Genomic DNA, 17,550 nt, shown 5'->3' with positions numbered 1-17,550 from the left:
ATTAGTCGCTCGGAGGGCAATAGATATGACTGGGACGATTCCATGTCTGACGAAATGAGAGAGAAGTGGAGTAAATATTTTAATGATATGCGAGATGTGTAAAACCCCTAGATGCAAAAGGAGATCCAATGCTAGTTATATTTTCAGACGGCAGTTCAGTTGCATATGGAGCATGTGCTTATGTAAGGTGGGGCCTAGAAGGGGATTCTTATGTATCGCAATTGATCCTTGCTAAGAACAGAATTGCTCCTACGAAAAAAAAATGACAATACCTAGATTAGAGTTATGGGGTGCCGTACTGTCATGTAGATAGAGATATAATTGAGAAACAGTGATTGGAAATTCAAATCTATTGTACATATTGTTGACTCATCAGTTGTAAGAGCACAGATTCAGAAAGAATCTTATGGATTTAATACTTTTGTAGCCAACAGGGTGGCAGAAATTCAGTCTAGAACAAACCCCACTGAATGGTGGTGGGTTAATAGTAAGAACAATCCAGCTGATTTTACCACAAGACCATGTCCTCCTAACATCTTGCATTAAAATTGTGTGGCAAAAGGGACTGGCCTTTATGTCACGCCCACTTGATACTTGGCCTATAAGTCAGTTTTGCAACGAAGAAGTTCCTGATAAGGTTGGCATTGTTTTGACAAGTAGACAGAAAAGCTGTGATGAAGAAAAGACTAGTGTGATTAACATGAGTCGGTTTAGCAGTTACACAAAATTACTGCGAGTTACTGCAAGAGTTATTGCAGAAATTAAAGTTAAATCATTAAAGGCTATAGCATCCTTACCAATTCCTGAATTAATGCATGAAGCAGAAATGTATTTGATACAGATAGAACAAAGCAAGTTACAATCTGATTGGAGGAAGGCCTACCGTCGTTTGGGTCCAAGTATAGACAACGGTATCATATTCGTAGGTGAGAGAATTGCAAATTGGTTAAAGGAAAACTGGAACCAAGACAGATTTATTTTGATGCCGTCATATAGTTAAGTACTAACAAATTTTCTCTCCAAGCCTTTCACTGAACACCAATAATCCGTCCCCATTTCCTATTAACACAAGGAAGCAATAACCCTTCCAGACAGTGGGTGTATCTCGGATGGCGACTGTTCGTAAAAAGACAACCATGTTGAATACACTCATCAGATCTCATCTCACCTTGAAGTCCGCTATCCAGACTCGGCAGCGCACAACAAGAAATCCGCAGAAATGCAGTCCTTTAGATTACAAATATTTTAGTCTTAACCATACTAAACATTCTACAATCAAAATATAGCATTTTAAAAAAATTTATGATATTTTAAACAATAAACAATAGATAAGTATATAAATAAATATCGTCCCAGACGATACAGTATTCAAAAGCAAACATTTTAAAGGAAATGCAAATGATTCTAGCTATACATTTCTAGATGACCAAGAATTAGATATATAAAGATATATAAAGGGTTTTAGCGTAAGGTAGGTTATCGTGAATATGATGACTAGACTTAACATGGTATAATTGAAGTGATTGATTGATTGATTGATTTAAAGTTTTCAGGATAATTGAAGTGAAATTTCAAAAGAACAAATGAAGATGACTTGCGTTGTGAGTTATGTGGAACAGAGGAGGAAAATACAGAAAATACATTTACCTTAAAAATGCTTCAGGGGGCTAATCTCCCCCCCCCCACAAAAATCTTTAGTACAAACGCTTTAAAAGCCCAACAAAGGAAGTAGTTCAATTTATAACAAGGGCAACGGAGATAAGGAAGTACATAGGACGAAGGAAATTCTGATAATGGTATCCTGTCCGTTTGTAAAAAAAAAAAAAAAAAAAAAAAAAATATCCTGTCCGTTTGTAAAAAAAAAAAAAAAAAAAAAAAATATCCTGTCCGTTTGTAAAAAAAAAAAAAAAAAAAAAAAAAATATCCTGTCCGTTTGTAAAAAAAAAAAAAAAAAAAAAAAAAATATCCTGTCCGTTTGTAAAAAAAAAAAAAAAAAAAAAAAAAATATCCTGTCCGTTTGTAAAAAAAAAAAAAAAAAAAAAAAATATCCTGTCCGTTTGTAAAAAAAAAAAAAAAAAAAAAAAAAATATCCTGTCCGTTTGTAAAAAAAAAAAAAAAAAAAAAAAAAATATCCTGTCCGTTTGTAAAAAAAAAAAAAAAAAAAAAAAAAATATCCTGTCCGTTTGTAAAAAAAAAAAAAAAAAAAAAAAAAATATCCTGTCCGTTTGTAAAAAAAAAAAAAAAAAAAAAAAAATATCCTGTCCGTTTGTAAAAAAAAAAAAAAAAAAAAAAAAAATATCCTGTCCGTTTGTAAAAAAAAAAAAAAAAAAAAAAAAATATCCTGTCCGTTTGTAAAAAAAAAAAAAAAAAAAAAAAAAATATCCTGTCCGTTTGTAAAAAAAAAAAAAAAAAAAAAAAAAAATATCCTGTCCGTTTGTAAAAAAAAAAAAAAAAAAAGAGATTGGCATCTACCCACGTAGTGTGCCCAAGGACATCTGTATCAGGAAACAAGTTCGACAATTTCTTATTAAAACAAAGTATACTTAAATACCAGTCTATTTCGAAAATGAAAGGTACGTAATTATTTCGAAATAGAATCGGGGCCAAACCAAATAATTTCTTCAGCATTTCTCCATTGCGTAACAAAGATTGACTTTGATTACGTGAGGTCCATTTTAAGATTAAAGATTGTCATTGAATGTGACGTTGAAGTTACATTTGTCGACGGACTTAAAACACTTTCTCTTGACCATCAACACATTAACATTCTATTCATTCACAATTGCCACGTAAAATCAATAAAAAATCAGGCAAGGAAAAATAGAATTTGAAAATCAGGAATTTCCTATTGTAAGTCTCAATTAATAATAATTATACATAAATAATATACGTCCGTGGACGTGGAAAGCTACAGACTACCTCGAACTGTAAACAAAGTAAGTACTGTCCGTGAAAATAGTCCTCTATTATAAGGTATATTATTATTTATTCTTCATTCTATTCTGTAATTAATTTGTGATATATTCGTGCATTTACTCGTTCTATAAAAAAGAACATATTTTTCTTGGTTAGAGTAATTAACTAAGCTGAGCTTACGTGTCCTTTTAAAGGCAGGACTGACGTGTCATCGTAGTCTACCGTAGGTAGGTGGAAGTAATTATATATATTAATTTAATAAGCCTAGAAAATTATATATATCGACAAATTTAATAAAATCTGAAAACTACAATATGGTGAAACTCACATTTGTAAGACATGAAGACGTTTGAATCAGAAGGTGTTACAACGGGAAAACCATGTTTCAGTGGGGAGAAAAACACGAATAATGATAATAATAGTAATAATGGTAAATAATACCATTGATAATAATGCGATCTTGCCTAAGGCCTCCTTTCCTTACCTACTGTGGTCTATAAACCTGTAGAACTATGTCTCCTTCCTTTAGCCTAAGGTAAACTGTAGCCCTGTGCGGTAATAGGTTTTATCTTAGTTACGGACAGAGAAAGCTTTTCTAATTCCCCAAAAACTGGTGTTTTCTTTAGAAAAACGTCAATTTTCTTCGGAAATGGCACTTATTTTTACTGCAAATAAAAACTTCATCTAAGAAGTAATGATCAATGGAGTTAGCTTGTGCAGGTCATTAGTTACTACTTACCAGTATACAGAAACGTAATGTTTTACTTTTTTATGCGAGTGAAGTGAGTGTGTGACAGAGCAAAAACCGTTAAGATTTCCAAAAAATATCTCCGTTCTTAGAAGATTTAAAGGCCGCTCATGAATGGCAGAGGTAAGGGACAGTGATATTGCCCTATCAAGCCGGACAATACCCTTGAGACTGACCGTAATACATATCAGCTCTCAAGTCCCCTCTCCACCCAAGCTAGGACCAAGGAGGACCAGCAATGGCTGCCAAAAATTAAGTAAATAGACCTTTAGGTCCCTCCCAAACCCCTCATCCTTAGCTGACAAGGATGATGAGGTTGCAGTGACCAAAGAAACTAACGAGTTTGAGCGGGACTCGATCCCCAGTCTGGCAATCACCAGGTAAGGACGCTACCACCAGGCCACCACAACCCACAGGCTTTTGGTTTATTAGCTGTTGAAATGAAGGTTAAGTTCAGTGAAAGCATATTATTTACGACTGGAAAAATATTTTTATCTGTTCAAGATGTTCTGACCTTAACTATAATTTTACCCAGTATTATTATATCAATATTTATTCTAGGAGAAAATAGGGTTGAATATCTTTTAGACATAATTTTCAGTTTCACTCGTCTTTACAACTTGAAAATTTCGACTATAACAATTACCACATCAAAATCGATCAAAAGTCAAAACACCAATAAATTTACCAGTAAGACCTCTGATTTCCTTAAAAGGGAAGTGGCCACATATTTGGCATAATCTTCACTAACTGAGACACAAGGAAGAACTTCAAAGTGCAGAACTTAACATCTTTAGAAGTGAAGACACAAAAAAATTACGTGACAGTAAAAAGATGTCTGAACCGAGATGGAAATTATTACATGTTGGAATATTACGGAAACGAGGGAAATTAATGGGTAATATTTGATAGAATCCCACCCATGACCATTATCGCTTGCCAGTACGAAGATTGATATTTTTCTTTTTTTCGAAAGCGAAGCGAGCTCACGACGGATCAAAAACCATAAGATTTCGGTAACGTTTCGATAGTCCTTAATGGTTTTTGCTCCTCCTTGTGCTTGCTTCACTTGCGAAAAAAAGAAAAACATCAAGCTCCTATGTCCTGGTAAGTGGTAATGCCACTGGGTGGGACTCTATCAATATATTATCAATTAATGTCCAAAGATAATGAATTGAGAATTTGTAATTAGATCAAGTATGTAGGTTATTTTAAGTCTTCGTCTGTAGGGTATGGTCTTCAAAATAACGTGTTTGAAGTGATATATTCCATTACCCTTCCAGTCTCCTGACTGATATTGCACTACAGTATCCTACAAAAGGTCCTCACCTTACAAACATTTAGAGATACAAAGACAAATCCAACTGAAAATAACAGATAAGATAAAGAATTACTGTAATAAAACAATATTATATCATTTGATACAGTAAGCAAAATGTCATTTGTAATAACCTGATATATATTCCATGTGAAACCTCACTATTTGCTGACTTTTGTAGCTGGAAATCATAGGCATGCGAGTTAGGTTAGGCGTACCCCAAGCCAACCCATTCGACTTACAAACAGCTTCTTGGAACCAATTAAGTTTGTAAGTTTAGGACCTTCTGTATTGTAAAACCAGTAGTGTTATTATGGGTATTTTAGTTCAGGCCATATTGTTTTAATATAGTAAACTGCGATTAAACTTTGTTTTTTCCATTACTCATCGGGTCTGTGTCCACCTATCTACAAATACTTCAAAACATGGTTTCCCTCTTGGAGCCCACCATAATTATGGTAGTTGAGTAAAAAAGCATATGTGGATTCCACCAGCACTAATGGTCATTTGATGCATAAAACACACCAAAATCAATATGAGAAAATATACATTATATGGAGAGAAATTTCAGTATCATACCATCACAGAAAAAGGTTTGGTTCATGTACCAGGTATATGGAGAAATGTGTATCGTGCTATTTCTTTATGTTGGTGCATCCTTTCTTAGTGCCAATCCCTCTCCTGCAGCTCCTCAACAAGGACAGGGGTTGGATACTTAACGTGGGTAAGGGCCCACGAAGTTAGAGGTATCAGGTCCACCTTAGCAATCTGGAAGAACCTGGCGATAGTTCAGGTATTAAGGCTGGAGTCTAGTAACTCCCACTACTTGTGGAATTATACAAGTCATTGGATACCTTTACCATTGGGCCTGTGGTGTCTAGCTCCCTCACGGGACAAGAAGCCTCTTGTTTAAGTTTTGACGCTTTCATCTTAAGCCTAAAATTTATGATACTGTAGAATGACTAGCCTTAACTCTTCTCTCTTCCCCTCTCTTTTGGGTGCTGCAATCGTCGCCACTTTTGGGCTGGACTGGAAGTCATATGTAGGTGCGCATCATACCTAAACAACCTTTCCTTATATTTGTTAGGGTCCCAGACAAAGGTGAGGATAGGTAGAATGTATTCGACTTTACTTTTCATAATAGCTATTGATACATTTCTCTATAAGTTTTCCTGACTGAACACCATTTTCCTTGGTTTGGACCTAACCTAACACTAATAGCATCCCTATGCTCAGACCATTAACCCTTTTACCCCCAATGGACATACTGGTACGTTTCACAAAACTCATCCCTTTACCTCCATGAACGTACCGGTACGTCCTTGCAAAAAATGCTTTGTTCCGTAACCGAAATACAAACCACGCTATTTACAGAGGGTTTACCTTTTAGCGCAGCTGAAATGACGAGCCAATAGTTTTAACGAGGGTTATTACCCCCGCGCTAGTTAGCGGGGGTTGGGGAAGGGTAGCTTGCTACCCCTCCCCCCTCCACACACCGGTGACTTGCTTCACTTCACTTTTGGCTCGGCGGTGATCAGACGTGTCTGCTCATCGCCCTCGTGACAGCCTTTAATTTTCTGCTTTTTCTTTTCAGCGTGTGTGTTGGTTGGAAGTTGACCTTCAGTTATTTCTTTACAATGCGTACATGGCCTGGAGTTGCCGGTCGTCCTTGTGGGACTTTCATGTCGGACGTAAATACGGATCCGCACACCCTCTGCCCTCAATGTCGGGGCCGACAGTGTGACCAGGAGAACATTTGCCGTGAGTGCAGGGAGTGGTCTGCCTCCCAGTGGGAGAGGTTTGGCCGTCGGCGTAAGAAGAAGTCCAAGAGAGACCGTTCTCCTCCGAGGTTAGCCTTGAAGGAGGAAGGTTCTCGGGACTCTTCTTCCGCCGCCCAAACCTCCTCCGAAGCTCCCCCTCGTCCGCCTCCTAAGGAGAGTCGGCCGAGTGGGACCGCAGGCCCTTGTTCTGTTTCCCGACCTTCGGTGGGGGGAGAGGGCGTCGCCTCCCATAGCGAGGCGGTTCCCCCTCCTCCTCCGGGGGAGGTTATTGATAATGCCTTATCCAGTGATGATCTTTTACAGATTTGGTCGTCCCTTGGGCTTAAGGGCTTGCCCTCCAGGGTCGCTCTTATTGACCTTGTCTCGTTGGGGGCCGCTGTTAAGCAGTCGCCGGCGGTAGCAGAGGTAGACCCTCTGTCTATTGTCGACGTCGTGGTGACAGAGGCCTCCGACGTGGCTGGGCAATCCGCCGCAGGTGCTGTTGCGGGTGATGGTGCTAAAGGCTCTCCTCCTCCTTCCGTACATCCTTCAAAGGGGGAAGTGAGTCCTTCGGTCTCGGCTGCTGCTCAGCTTCCTTCTGAGGGAAGTGCTTTAACGGAGACTCCCCTTCGGAGGACCGATGGTCCCGACGATCTTCCCCGAGGCCGCCTCCGCCGTAAGGCTCACCGTCCGCTACGCCACAAGGGCCTCCCTTCCCCATACAGGGGGACTAAGAGGCGCCTTTTTGGGTCTTCTTCCTCCGGGGGGGACTCTCCTCGTCAGCCTCAACCTACAGCTCCGCCTTCCTTGAACCTCTCTGCAGACCGCTCATCATCTCCTGCCAGATCTTCGCCTTCTGGAGAACTCGTCACCCGACGGGCAACGGTCCCTTCGGGGCTAAGGGATCCTTCCCTTATGCGAGCAGTGCTAGCGCACAAGCGCTCTCCTGCTCGCCAGCGCTCTCCTGATCTTCAGCGCTCTCCTGCTCGCCGACGCTCACCTGCTCGTCGGCTCTCTCCTGATGTTTACCCCCCTCGCCAGCGCTCTCCTGCTCATCAGGTCTCTTCCGAGCGTCAGCGCTCATTTGAGAACCATCGCCCTGCGGTCTCTGACCACCCTTTAGTTCCTGCTGAACTCCCTGCTCACCATCTGCCTGGTCCTGTGGCTACGCAACATCGTGCTGCGCGTGTGTCAAAAACACATGTTCGCCAACACGCCAGCGATCTCCCAGTTCCTGCTCGTGAACGCGCCGCGCCACCTGTCCTTTCACATGACACGCGTCGCCCTTCTGCTCGCCAGCGATCACCTACGCGCCAGCGTTCACCTGCTTGCCAGCGCGCACAGGCGATCTTAGTATCGCCTATTCAACAGCGACAGCTAGCGCGCCAACGTTCTCCAACGCTCCTGAAGGAACATGGTTCGCCAGCTCCTAGCTCGCCATCGCGCGATCGTCCACCTGCGCATGCTGCTCGCCATCGCTCGCCATTGCACGATCGCCCTCCTGCGCATGCTGCTCGCCATCGCTCGCCCCTGCACGATCGCCCTCCTGCGGATGCTGATCACCATCGCACCCCATCATGCGATCGCCCACCTGCGCATGCTGCTCGCCATCGCTCGCCATCACGCGATCGCCCTCCTGCGCATGCTGCTCGCCATCGCTCACCACTGCACGATCGCCCTCCTGCGGATGCTGATCACCATCGCACCCCATCACGCGATCATTCACCTGCGCATGCTGCTCGCCATCGCTTACCATTACGCGGTCATTCACCTGCGCATGCTGTCTACCATCGCACGCCAGTGCGTCGACATGCCACATCGCGCCATCGCCAACTTGAGCGACTGCACTCACCAGCTCGTCATCGATCGCCTGTGGATCTACATCGCCAGCAATCTTCCTCACCTACGCGGCAACGCGTTCCCTCGCCGTCGCGCCAACGCTTGCGTTCGTCGCCTCGGACACGCGTTCATTTACCTGCCCACCCTCACGCCCACTCGCTTGCGCGACCGCTCGCCTGCGCGCCCGCGCGACCACTCGCCTGCGTGCTGCGCGATCATCCACCTGCGCGCCCGCGCGACCATTCGCCCTCGCACGACCATTCGCCCTCGCGCGACCATCGTTCGCGGCGAATTCCGCAGCCGGTGGTAGCAGCAGGAACGCGTGCTCCTAGACGGCACTCGGGATCACCTCCATCCAAACACAGGTTGGTAGTGCAGGACGAGGAGAGGTTAGTACATCATTTTTCCCCACCTTTTTTTCAGGCAGGTACCGTCGTGTCAACTCCAAAGGATCGCCCGATCCCTTTCCGTTTAGCGAGGATTTCGGACTCTGTGTCCTTGGAGCAGCAGACTTGGTTTGGTCCTCTGGCACGGGCGTTAGTGAGGGTTATGAAACCAGCACTCGGCGGCCAGGGTAACAAACCAACGGCTGTCTCTCCTACGCTGAAGAGAAAGAGAGGAGTGGACTTCGTGGTGACATCCCCCAGGGCGAAGTTGGTTCCCAAGAGGTCGGTTTCGAGGGTCCCCTCTCCTGCACGAGTACTCTCTCCTTCTCCCGTGGACGAGGCCTTTCCGTCCTCAGGTGAGTCCAGTGGGGCGGTAGTCTTTCCCTCGGCACCAGGGGTGGAGACTTCGCTTCAGGCAGGAGAATCGTCTCGTGAGGAAGGGGCCCCTCGAACCTCGTTGTTGGGATCCTGTATCCCTCCCAGGAGGGAACCCAAGGATTCCAAGACCATCCCTAAATCCTCTGCAAGGATTCGTCAGGAACCCACGACTACCCAGGGGAATGTCCACGTATCACCCCAGGAAGAGATTCCTGGGGCAGGAGACTTAGCTGCCAGCCCGCAGGGAGGAGAACAGCAAGAATCCGAACATGCCTTCTGGCAGGTCCTAAGCCTGATAAGGCAACTTAACGGGCTTACGGATCCAGTCATCGCCCCCCGTGAAGGCAAAGACACGATTCTGGATGAAGTGTTTGACGTTCGGAAGGCCCCTAAGACCAGTGCAGCTCTGCCCTGGTCTCGGGGGCTGAAGAGTGCCAGGGCTAGGGCCAACGCTTAGCTCGCACTTCTTGCCGCCTCCAGTGGTTCCACTGCCGGGAACAAGCTCAACCCTCCTCCTCGCCTCCAGCAGAGGAGGTATTTCGAGATCCTGGGTGAGCACAACCTCGCTCTTCCTCTCCATCACTCTGTGGAGGAGCTGGCGAAGGGAGTTCCCCTTGAGAAACTCTCTGCATGCAGGTGTCGTTCTCGGCGGCAGAGATCCTTAACCACGAGAAGGTCGCTAAGTGTGCCATGCAGGCCACTTCGTGGCTGGACTTCTGGTTAGGATCTCTGGGCATCCTATTGCGATCGGAGGACTTGTCCAAGGAGACCAATAGGAAGGCCCTAGAGACCTTCTTGCTCTCGGGCACCCGCTCCATCGAGTTTTTGGCGCACCAGGTTACCACCCTGTGGGCCAACTCGGTGTTGAAGCGTCGCGATGCTGTGTCCGAGAGATTCCATCCGAAGGTCCCCGCCGTAGATGTGTGTAGGCTCCGACATGCTTCCCTTCTGGGGGAGAGCCTGTTTGTGCCTCAAGACATGGAGCGAACGGCCGAGAGGTGGAGGAAATCCAGCACGGACTCCCTCCTCCACAGGGCCCTTACAACTCGGCCCTATAAGCCTCCAGCCCCGCCACAACAGCAGCAACAGCCTCGTAAGGCTCCCAAACAGGCACTGGCAGCTAAGGTGGTGTCTAAGCCCCAGCCCTTTCCAGCCAAGGTCAAGAGGGGCGGTAAGTCCTCCAGGGGAGGCAAGACTCCTAGGGGTGGCGGCCGCAAGCCCTAGGGGTGGCAGTCCCCCTGCATGTCCACCTGTGGGGGGATTCCTTCAGCGTTGCGTCCGCAGGTGGCAGCAACACGGGGCCGATGCTTGGACGGTCTCTGTGATCGGCCAAGGTTATCGCGTCCCGTTCACAACATCTCAACCTCCCCTGACAGCGAATCCAGTGTCGTTGAGCTCCTATGCCACGGGATCGGCAAAGGGGCTGGCCCTTCAGGCCGAAGTCGAGACCATGCTCGAGAAGGGTGCTCTCCAGGAGGTCGTGGACGGCTCCCCAGGCTTCTTCAGTCGACTCTTTCTTGTAAAGAAGGCTGCTGGAGGCTGGAGACCCGTCATCGATCTCTCAGCTCTGAACAGGTTTGTCAAACAAACCCGGTTCAGCATGGAGACAGCAGACACGGTCAGATTTGCGGTGAGACCACAAGACTTCATGTGTACACTGGATCTAAAGGACGTGTACTTCCAGATCCCAATCCATCAGTCTTCCAGGAAGTACCTGAGATTCTGCCTAGACAACAAGATCTACCAGTTCAAGGTGCTGTGTTTCGGTCTCTCCACAGCTCCTCAGGTGTTCACCAGAGTGTTCACCATGATTTCATCTTTGGCGTACAGGAACGGCATTCGTCTCCTTCGTTACCTGGATGATTGGCTGATCCTAGTAGACTCGGAGTCGACCCTTCTTCGGCACCGAGACAGGCTTCTGGATCTTTGCCAGGATCTGGGGATCGTGGTAAACCTCGAGAAGTCCTCTCTGCAGCCGTCCCAACGACTGGTTCATCTAGGCATGCTAATAGACACCAATCTCTACAAAGCCTTTCCATCAGACGACCGGATAGCAAGGCTGAGGAGGGTGGTGGAACCCTTCCTCAGGCGAAAAGAACTCCCCGCCCAATCGTGGTTGCGTCTCTTAGGCCACCTATCCTCCCTGGTCCGTCTGGTTCCAAACAGCCGCCTCAGGATGAGATCCCTTCAATGGCGGCTCAAGTCCCGGTGGAATCAAGGATCCGATTCCCCGGACATTCTGATCCTAATGGGTTCTCTGGAACAGACGGACTTACGGTGGGGGCTGGCCGACGAGAACCTGCGGAAGGGAGTGAGTCTTCTCGTCCTCCCCCCGGAATTGACTCTGTTTTCGGACGCGTCAAAAGAAGGGTGGGCGGCGCACGTTCTGAACCAGAGGGCCTCAGGCCTTTGGTCAGAATCAGAAAAGTGCCTACACATCAACCTGCTAGAATATAAAGCCGTCTTTCTGGCTCTTCAGCAGTTCCAACGGTCCCTGGCGGGTCACTCCGTGGTGGTGATGAGCGACAACACCACGGTAGTGGCTTATATCAACAAGCAGGGAGGCACTTTTTTGCAACAGCTATCCCATCTTGCAGTAGAGACTCTGAGGTGGACCGAAACCCACTCGATAACACTATCAGCTCGCTTCATTCCTGGCAAGAGGAATGTGCTCGCCGACAGTCTGAGCAGGGCTTTGCAGATAGTGAGTACCGAGTGGTCTTTGGTTCCTCAGATAGCCAACAAAGTCCTGACTTTGTGGGGTTCCCCGACTGTGGACTTGTTCGCGACAGCCTTGAACTTCAAGCTGCCCCTGTACTGCTCACCAGTCCCGGACCCCTAGGCACTCTGGCAAGATGCTTTCCAGCAACGGTGGGACAACATCGACGTGTACGCCTTCCCACCGTTCTGTCTGATGAGAAGGGTGCTCAACAGGACCAGACTATCGGTCAACTGTTCCATGACTCTGGTAGCTCCGCTATGGCATCACGCGGAATGGTTTCCGGACCTTCTGCAACTCCTGACGGAACTCCCAAGGGAGCTTCCTCCACGACACGAGCTTCTCAGACAACCCCACTCCGGCGTCCCTCACAGGCCCGTCGCTTCGGCTTCACGCCTGGAGACTATCCAGCGTCTCCTCGCGGAGAGAGGCTTTTCGCAACAGGTTGCGGAGAGAATGTCTCGGCACCTGCGAAGGTCCTCTGAGGGAGTCTACCAAGCAAAGTGGAGAGTCTTTTGTGGTTGGTGTCGTGGAAGGGGTATCTCTCCACTCGATGCCACTATTCCAGCAATAGCGGACTTCCTCGTGTATCTGCGAGAAGAAATGCGCCTTTCTGTCTCGGCAGTGAAAGGCTATCGCTCAGCCTTAAGCTTGGCCTTCAGATTGAAGGGCGTGGATATTTCTTCATCGCTAGAACTCTCTTTACTCATACGTAGCTATGAGCTTACCTGACCCCAGTCGGAAGTGAGACCCCCTCCTTGGAACGTGGTTCGAGTTCTCAGGTCTCTTAAGAGACCTCCCTTCGAGCCATTACGCCAGGCCTCCGATCGCCACCTGTCTTGGAAGACGGCTTTCCTACTCGCCTTGGCTTCGGCCAAGCGAGTTAGTGAACTTCATGGTCTCTCGTACGACATCGCCCATTCAAGGGGATGGGGGGAGGTAACGTTCAGGTTCGTCCCTGAGTTTGTGGCCAAGACTCAGAATCCTGGAGTGCCGGATCCTCGGTTTGACTCTTTCAGGATCGCGAGTCTCCGTTCTGTAACAAGCGACCCAGACCAGCTGCTACTATGTCCAGTGAGGTGTCTGAGGCACTACTTGAAGAGATTGGCTGCAGTCCGTCCTCATGTGCGAGCTTTGTTTGTGAGCACAGGCAGGACAAAGAGGAGGGTCACCAGGAACACCATCTCAGCTTGGATTCGAAGGGTTATCCACCATGCCCTGAATCCTGACCCTCCTCCGTCACGTCGCCCTCGGGCCCACAATGTTAGGGGTATTGCTACATCCCTGGCCTTCAAGAGAAACTTCTCTGTGACGCAGGTACTTCAAGCTGGGGTCTGGAAGCGTCAAACGACCTTCACAGCCCACTACCTGCAAGACGTGACCCACAGGAGCCTCGATACGTTTTCTATTGGCCCTGTGGTGGCTGCACAACAGCTGGTCTAACCTCAGGCTCCTTTTTGGACAAGTAGCAGTAGGTTGAGGGCGTTGTTACCTGGTCTTAGTCTGCGTGAATGAAAGAGTATGTCTGACCCTTACTTCTTTCTTCATTCTCCCCTCTCTTGGGGAAGCAGCATCCTGGTCCTCGCATAGCTGACCTCGACCTCTGCAGGTAACCCATGCTTCTTTGTGCTCCTAGTATTAAGCTTAATACTGTTGCGTCTCCCATACCCTGACGAGGTGGTATGGGGAACGTCCTATCCTAGAATTCCTATCTGAAGGTCTCAAGGTCAACTTCATAGGACGAGTCACACTCTCCTCCTCACACTGCTTATGTAGGCCACTCGTTCCTAGCGATGCTAGGAACTTGTGAGGTACAGGGGCTCCCTCTCTCTAGTGCTGCTCACTGAGTGATCGAGCCCCCGGGCAAGCCGAAGTCAGTAAGGCTGGGGACTTTCCACCCTTCCTAAGGGGTAAGTCACCCTCTGTAAATAGCGTGGTTTGTATTTCGGTTACGGAACAAATGACAAATTCGAAGATAATTTGTATTTTTCCTAACCATACAAACCTTAGCTATTTACACATATGTGCCCGCCATCCCTGACCCCCAAGTCAAGTCCTACCTCTAAGTGAAGTGAAGCAAGTCACCGGTGTGTGGAGGGGGGAGGGGTAGCAAGCTACCCTTCCCCACCCCCCGCTAACTAGCGCGGGGGTAATTAACCCGCGTTAAAACTATTGGCTCGTCATTTCAGCTGCGCTAAAAGGTAAACCCTCTGTAAATAGCTAAGGTTTGTATGGTTAGGAAAAATACAAATTATCTTCGAATTTGTCATTCACATTTTGCATACTTTTGATAACTTTATGGGAAACTTCAGGCATTTTCCAAAAGAATGAGACCAACCTGACCTCTCTATGACAAAAATTAAGGCTGTTAGAGCAATTTAAAAAAAATATATTGTAAAATGTGCTTGAAAAAGAAAATGCATGGGGGTTAAGGGTTGGAAAGTTCCAAATAGCATGGGGGTAAAAGGGTTAAAATGTTGACAAGGAGTCATCACCTTTGCTCCTTTACAGGACTGGGTGCTTGGACAATTCCTGGGAGAGTTCAAGCAGCTGGAACTTAGATCAGTAGGGACATTGTCCCTCTTGATGTTAAGACTGCAATCTAAGGGCAAGGATTGTTTCACAAATCTTGAAGATTAATACGCATTTTTCCAAGCTATAAAAGCCAGAGTCTTTCAAGGTACACTTCCGACCTCATCCACCCCATAAGTCCCAGGCCTAAAGTTCAAAAGTTCTATAGTTTTGCAGACAGATAGGTGGGCAGCGGTTCCCCGCACTTTAGTATACAGTAATTACATCAATAAGCTACAAAGGCTGTTGCTGCTTTGCTAAAGTTATACTTCTACTAAAGGACTCAGGTTTGTACAGTTTGGAGGAATAAAAATTTAGAAGAAATTTGTGATTTTTTCCTGCACAATGAATGTTGGTTAAGTATTGAAATAATTATTGTTTGTAAAATTCTGTAGTTGTTTTGTCATACTGTGTGATACTATGAGACCAATTTGAAATAATATTCCTGTGCATTTTAATTTGACTAATAACCTTGCTGTATGAAAATCAACTCTGGTTATTGTGTAGTACAGTATACAGATACTATCTTTTTATTAATACGTTTTTTTTTTTTTTTTTTTTTTTTGTAGGCAACATGAAGGGCCATTTGTTGATGACCCTGTTGCTGGTGATAGCCTCCATACTTCAAGCCCTGCCAGTTAAGGAGAAGAAGGAAGAAGTTAAAGAAGAGGAAGGAAATGAGGAAGAACATGGTGAAGACTGGGTAAGAAAGATTTATTTCAAGTTCACTCTCTTGGTCGAGTCTGTTGTCATATCAGCTTTTCCCTAAACAATTTGCCTGTGATGTTATTCAGGTACACTCTACATCCACCTTGCCTTCTTTGGTTAATGACATACAGTATTTCGATCTACCTTTGCTTTTATCCACCGTTTGCTGATTGTTCATCCTTATAACCAAAATACTTTTGTTCCGTAACCGAAATACAAACCACGCTATTTACAAAGGGTTATTACTTTTAGCGTAGCTGAAATGGCGAGCCATTAGAATTTAACGAGGGTGTATTACCCCCGCGCTAGTTAGCGGGGGGGTAGGGGAGTGGTAGCTAGCTACCCCTCCTCCCCCTCACACACAGGTGAATACTCACTTTCACTTTTGGCTCGGACTGTGACAGACGTCTCTGTCTTGGTCCTCGCTTGGCAGCCATTGTCTGTTTTGTCTTTACTTAATCGCTTACTTTTCTTTTACTCAATATATATGTAAACATGTTTTCATGTTTGTATATATATTTGAGTATAGAAATAAGTAAGTTTCCTTTTCAGATGTGTGTGTGTAGTGTACGATATCTACGTGGAGGCCTCGGCAGTTAGGCCACCACGGCCTAATTTTATGGGTTGCGATCGAGTTTGACTTCGGTCTTTCTCTCTCTCTCTCTCTTGAGGTCGTTCACCCTTTTACTATGTTTTACTACGCCCTTGTAGCTTCCTTCCCGTGTGGGTGGGGTTGCTACGCCGTACATTTTGTTTCAATTAGTTTATGAATCTAATTGTAGTTGTTAATTTTTCAGCTTGTAGAACGATTCCTTTCGGGGTTTTCGTTTTTTTCCTTAGTGTTCATTCATTTTTAAATTACATAATTACATAGTTACATAATTATAATTGTTATAATTCTGTTTTGGTTACAGCTCTCCTTCCGCGAGTGTAAGTGGTTGTGAGGGCACGTGCCTGTTGTGTAATTCTTGTTCCTTTTCCTCGGGATTCCTCTTCGGAGCCTTCCCGGGGGAATGAATGTGTACTAATATTACCGACGGACATCAGTCTCCCGGCGGACAACGATCCCTTCGGGGCTAAGGGTTGCCCCCACGGGGGTTCTTCCCTTGCGTGTCAGGGTTTCCCTGCGCGCCCTTCTGTTCGTCAGCGCTCTCCTGTTCGTCAGCGCTTTCAAGATGATCTTCCCTGCGGTTCCTGTTACGTGCCCTGTGCGCCCACGTTCGCCCTCGCGATCTAGAACTTCGGTTCAGGTCGGGGTCAAGGACTCTTCTTCTTTGCACAGGCTTCCACGCGTAGCCTTCTGCTCGTCAGCGATCATCAGCTCGTCAGCGATCATCAGCTCGTCAGCGATCATCAGCTCGCCAGCGATCGTCAGCTCGTCAGCGATCATCAGCTCGCCAGCGATCTCCGGATCGCCCACGTGTGTTACAGCTGGCACGCCAACGTTCTCCAACACTTCTGAAGGAACATGGTTCGCCAGCTACTAGCTCAACTGCGGATGCTGATCGCCATCGCGCGACCCTCAACTGCAGATGCTGATCGCCATCGCGCGACCCTCAACTGCGGATGCTGATCGCCATCGCGCGACCCTCAACTGCAGATGCTGATCGCCATCGCGCGACCCTCAACTGCGGATGCTGATCGCCATCGCGCGACCCTCAACTGCGGATGCTGATCGCCATCGCGCGACCCTCAACTGCGGATGCTGATCGCCATCGCGCGACCCTCAACTGCGGATGCTGATCGCCATCGCGCGACCCTCAACTGCGGATGCTGATCGTTATCGCACAACCCTGAACGATCGCCCTCTTGCGGATGCTGATCACCATCGCACCCTTTCACGCGATTATTCACCTGCGCATGCTGCTCGCCATCGCACAACCCTGAACGATTGCCCGCTTACGCATGCTGCTCCTCATCGCACAACCCTGAACGATCGCCCTCTTGCGGATGCTGATCACCATCGCACCCTTTCACGCGATCATTCACCTGCGCATGCTGCTCGCCATCGCACAACCCTGAACGATTGCCCGCTTACGCATGCTGCTCCTCATCGCACAACCCTGAACGATCGCCCTCTTGCGGATGCTGATCACCATCGCACCCTTTCACGCGATCATTCACCTGCGCATGCTGCTCGCCATCGCACAACCCTGCCCGATTGCCCGCTTACGCATGCTGCTCCTCATCGCACAACCCTGAACGCT

The 17,550-nt window shown here is 46.9% G+C and overlaps 1 protein-coding gene across 3 annotated transcripts in view; it reads left to right on the top strand.

Moving 5' to 3' along the window:
• The first annotated feature begins 2,780 nt into the window (after window positions 1-2,780).
• The window catches only part of LOC137629535 (nucleobindin-2-like), a 70,392-nt gene continuing 55,622 nt past the window's right edge, over window positions 2,781-17,550 (top strand). The window contains exons 1-2 of one of the 3 annotated variants that reach the window (XM_068360946.1): window positions 2,781-2,936; window positions 15,205-15,338. In XM_068360946.1, the coding sequence (XP_068217047.1) occupies window positions 15,210-15,338 (129 nt within the window). In that variant the 5' untranslated portion in view covers window positions 2,781-2,936; window positions 15,205-15,209. The other 2 variants (XM_068360948.1, XM_068360947.1) reach the window with 2 other exon arrangements.

This window comes from Palaemon carinicauda, chromosome 37, assembly GCF_036898095.1.
Source record: "Palaemon carinicauda isolate YSFRI2023 chromosome 37, ASM3689809v2, whole genome shotgun sequence".
Classification (NCBI taxonomy): Eukaryota; Metazoa; Arthropoda; class Malacostraca; order Decapoda; family Palaemonidae; genus Palaemon; species Palaemon carinicauda.
Note: the sequence above shows the minus strand (reverse complement) of the source record. Positions and strands in the feature narration are given on the sequence as shown.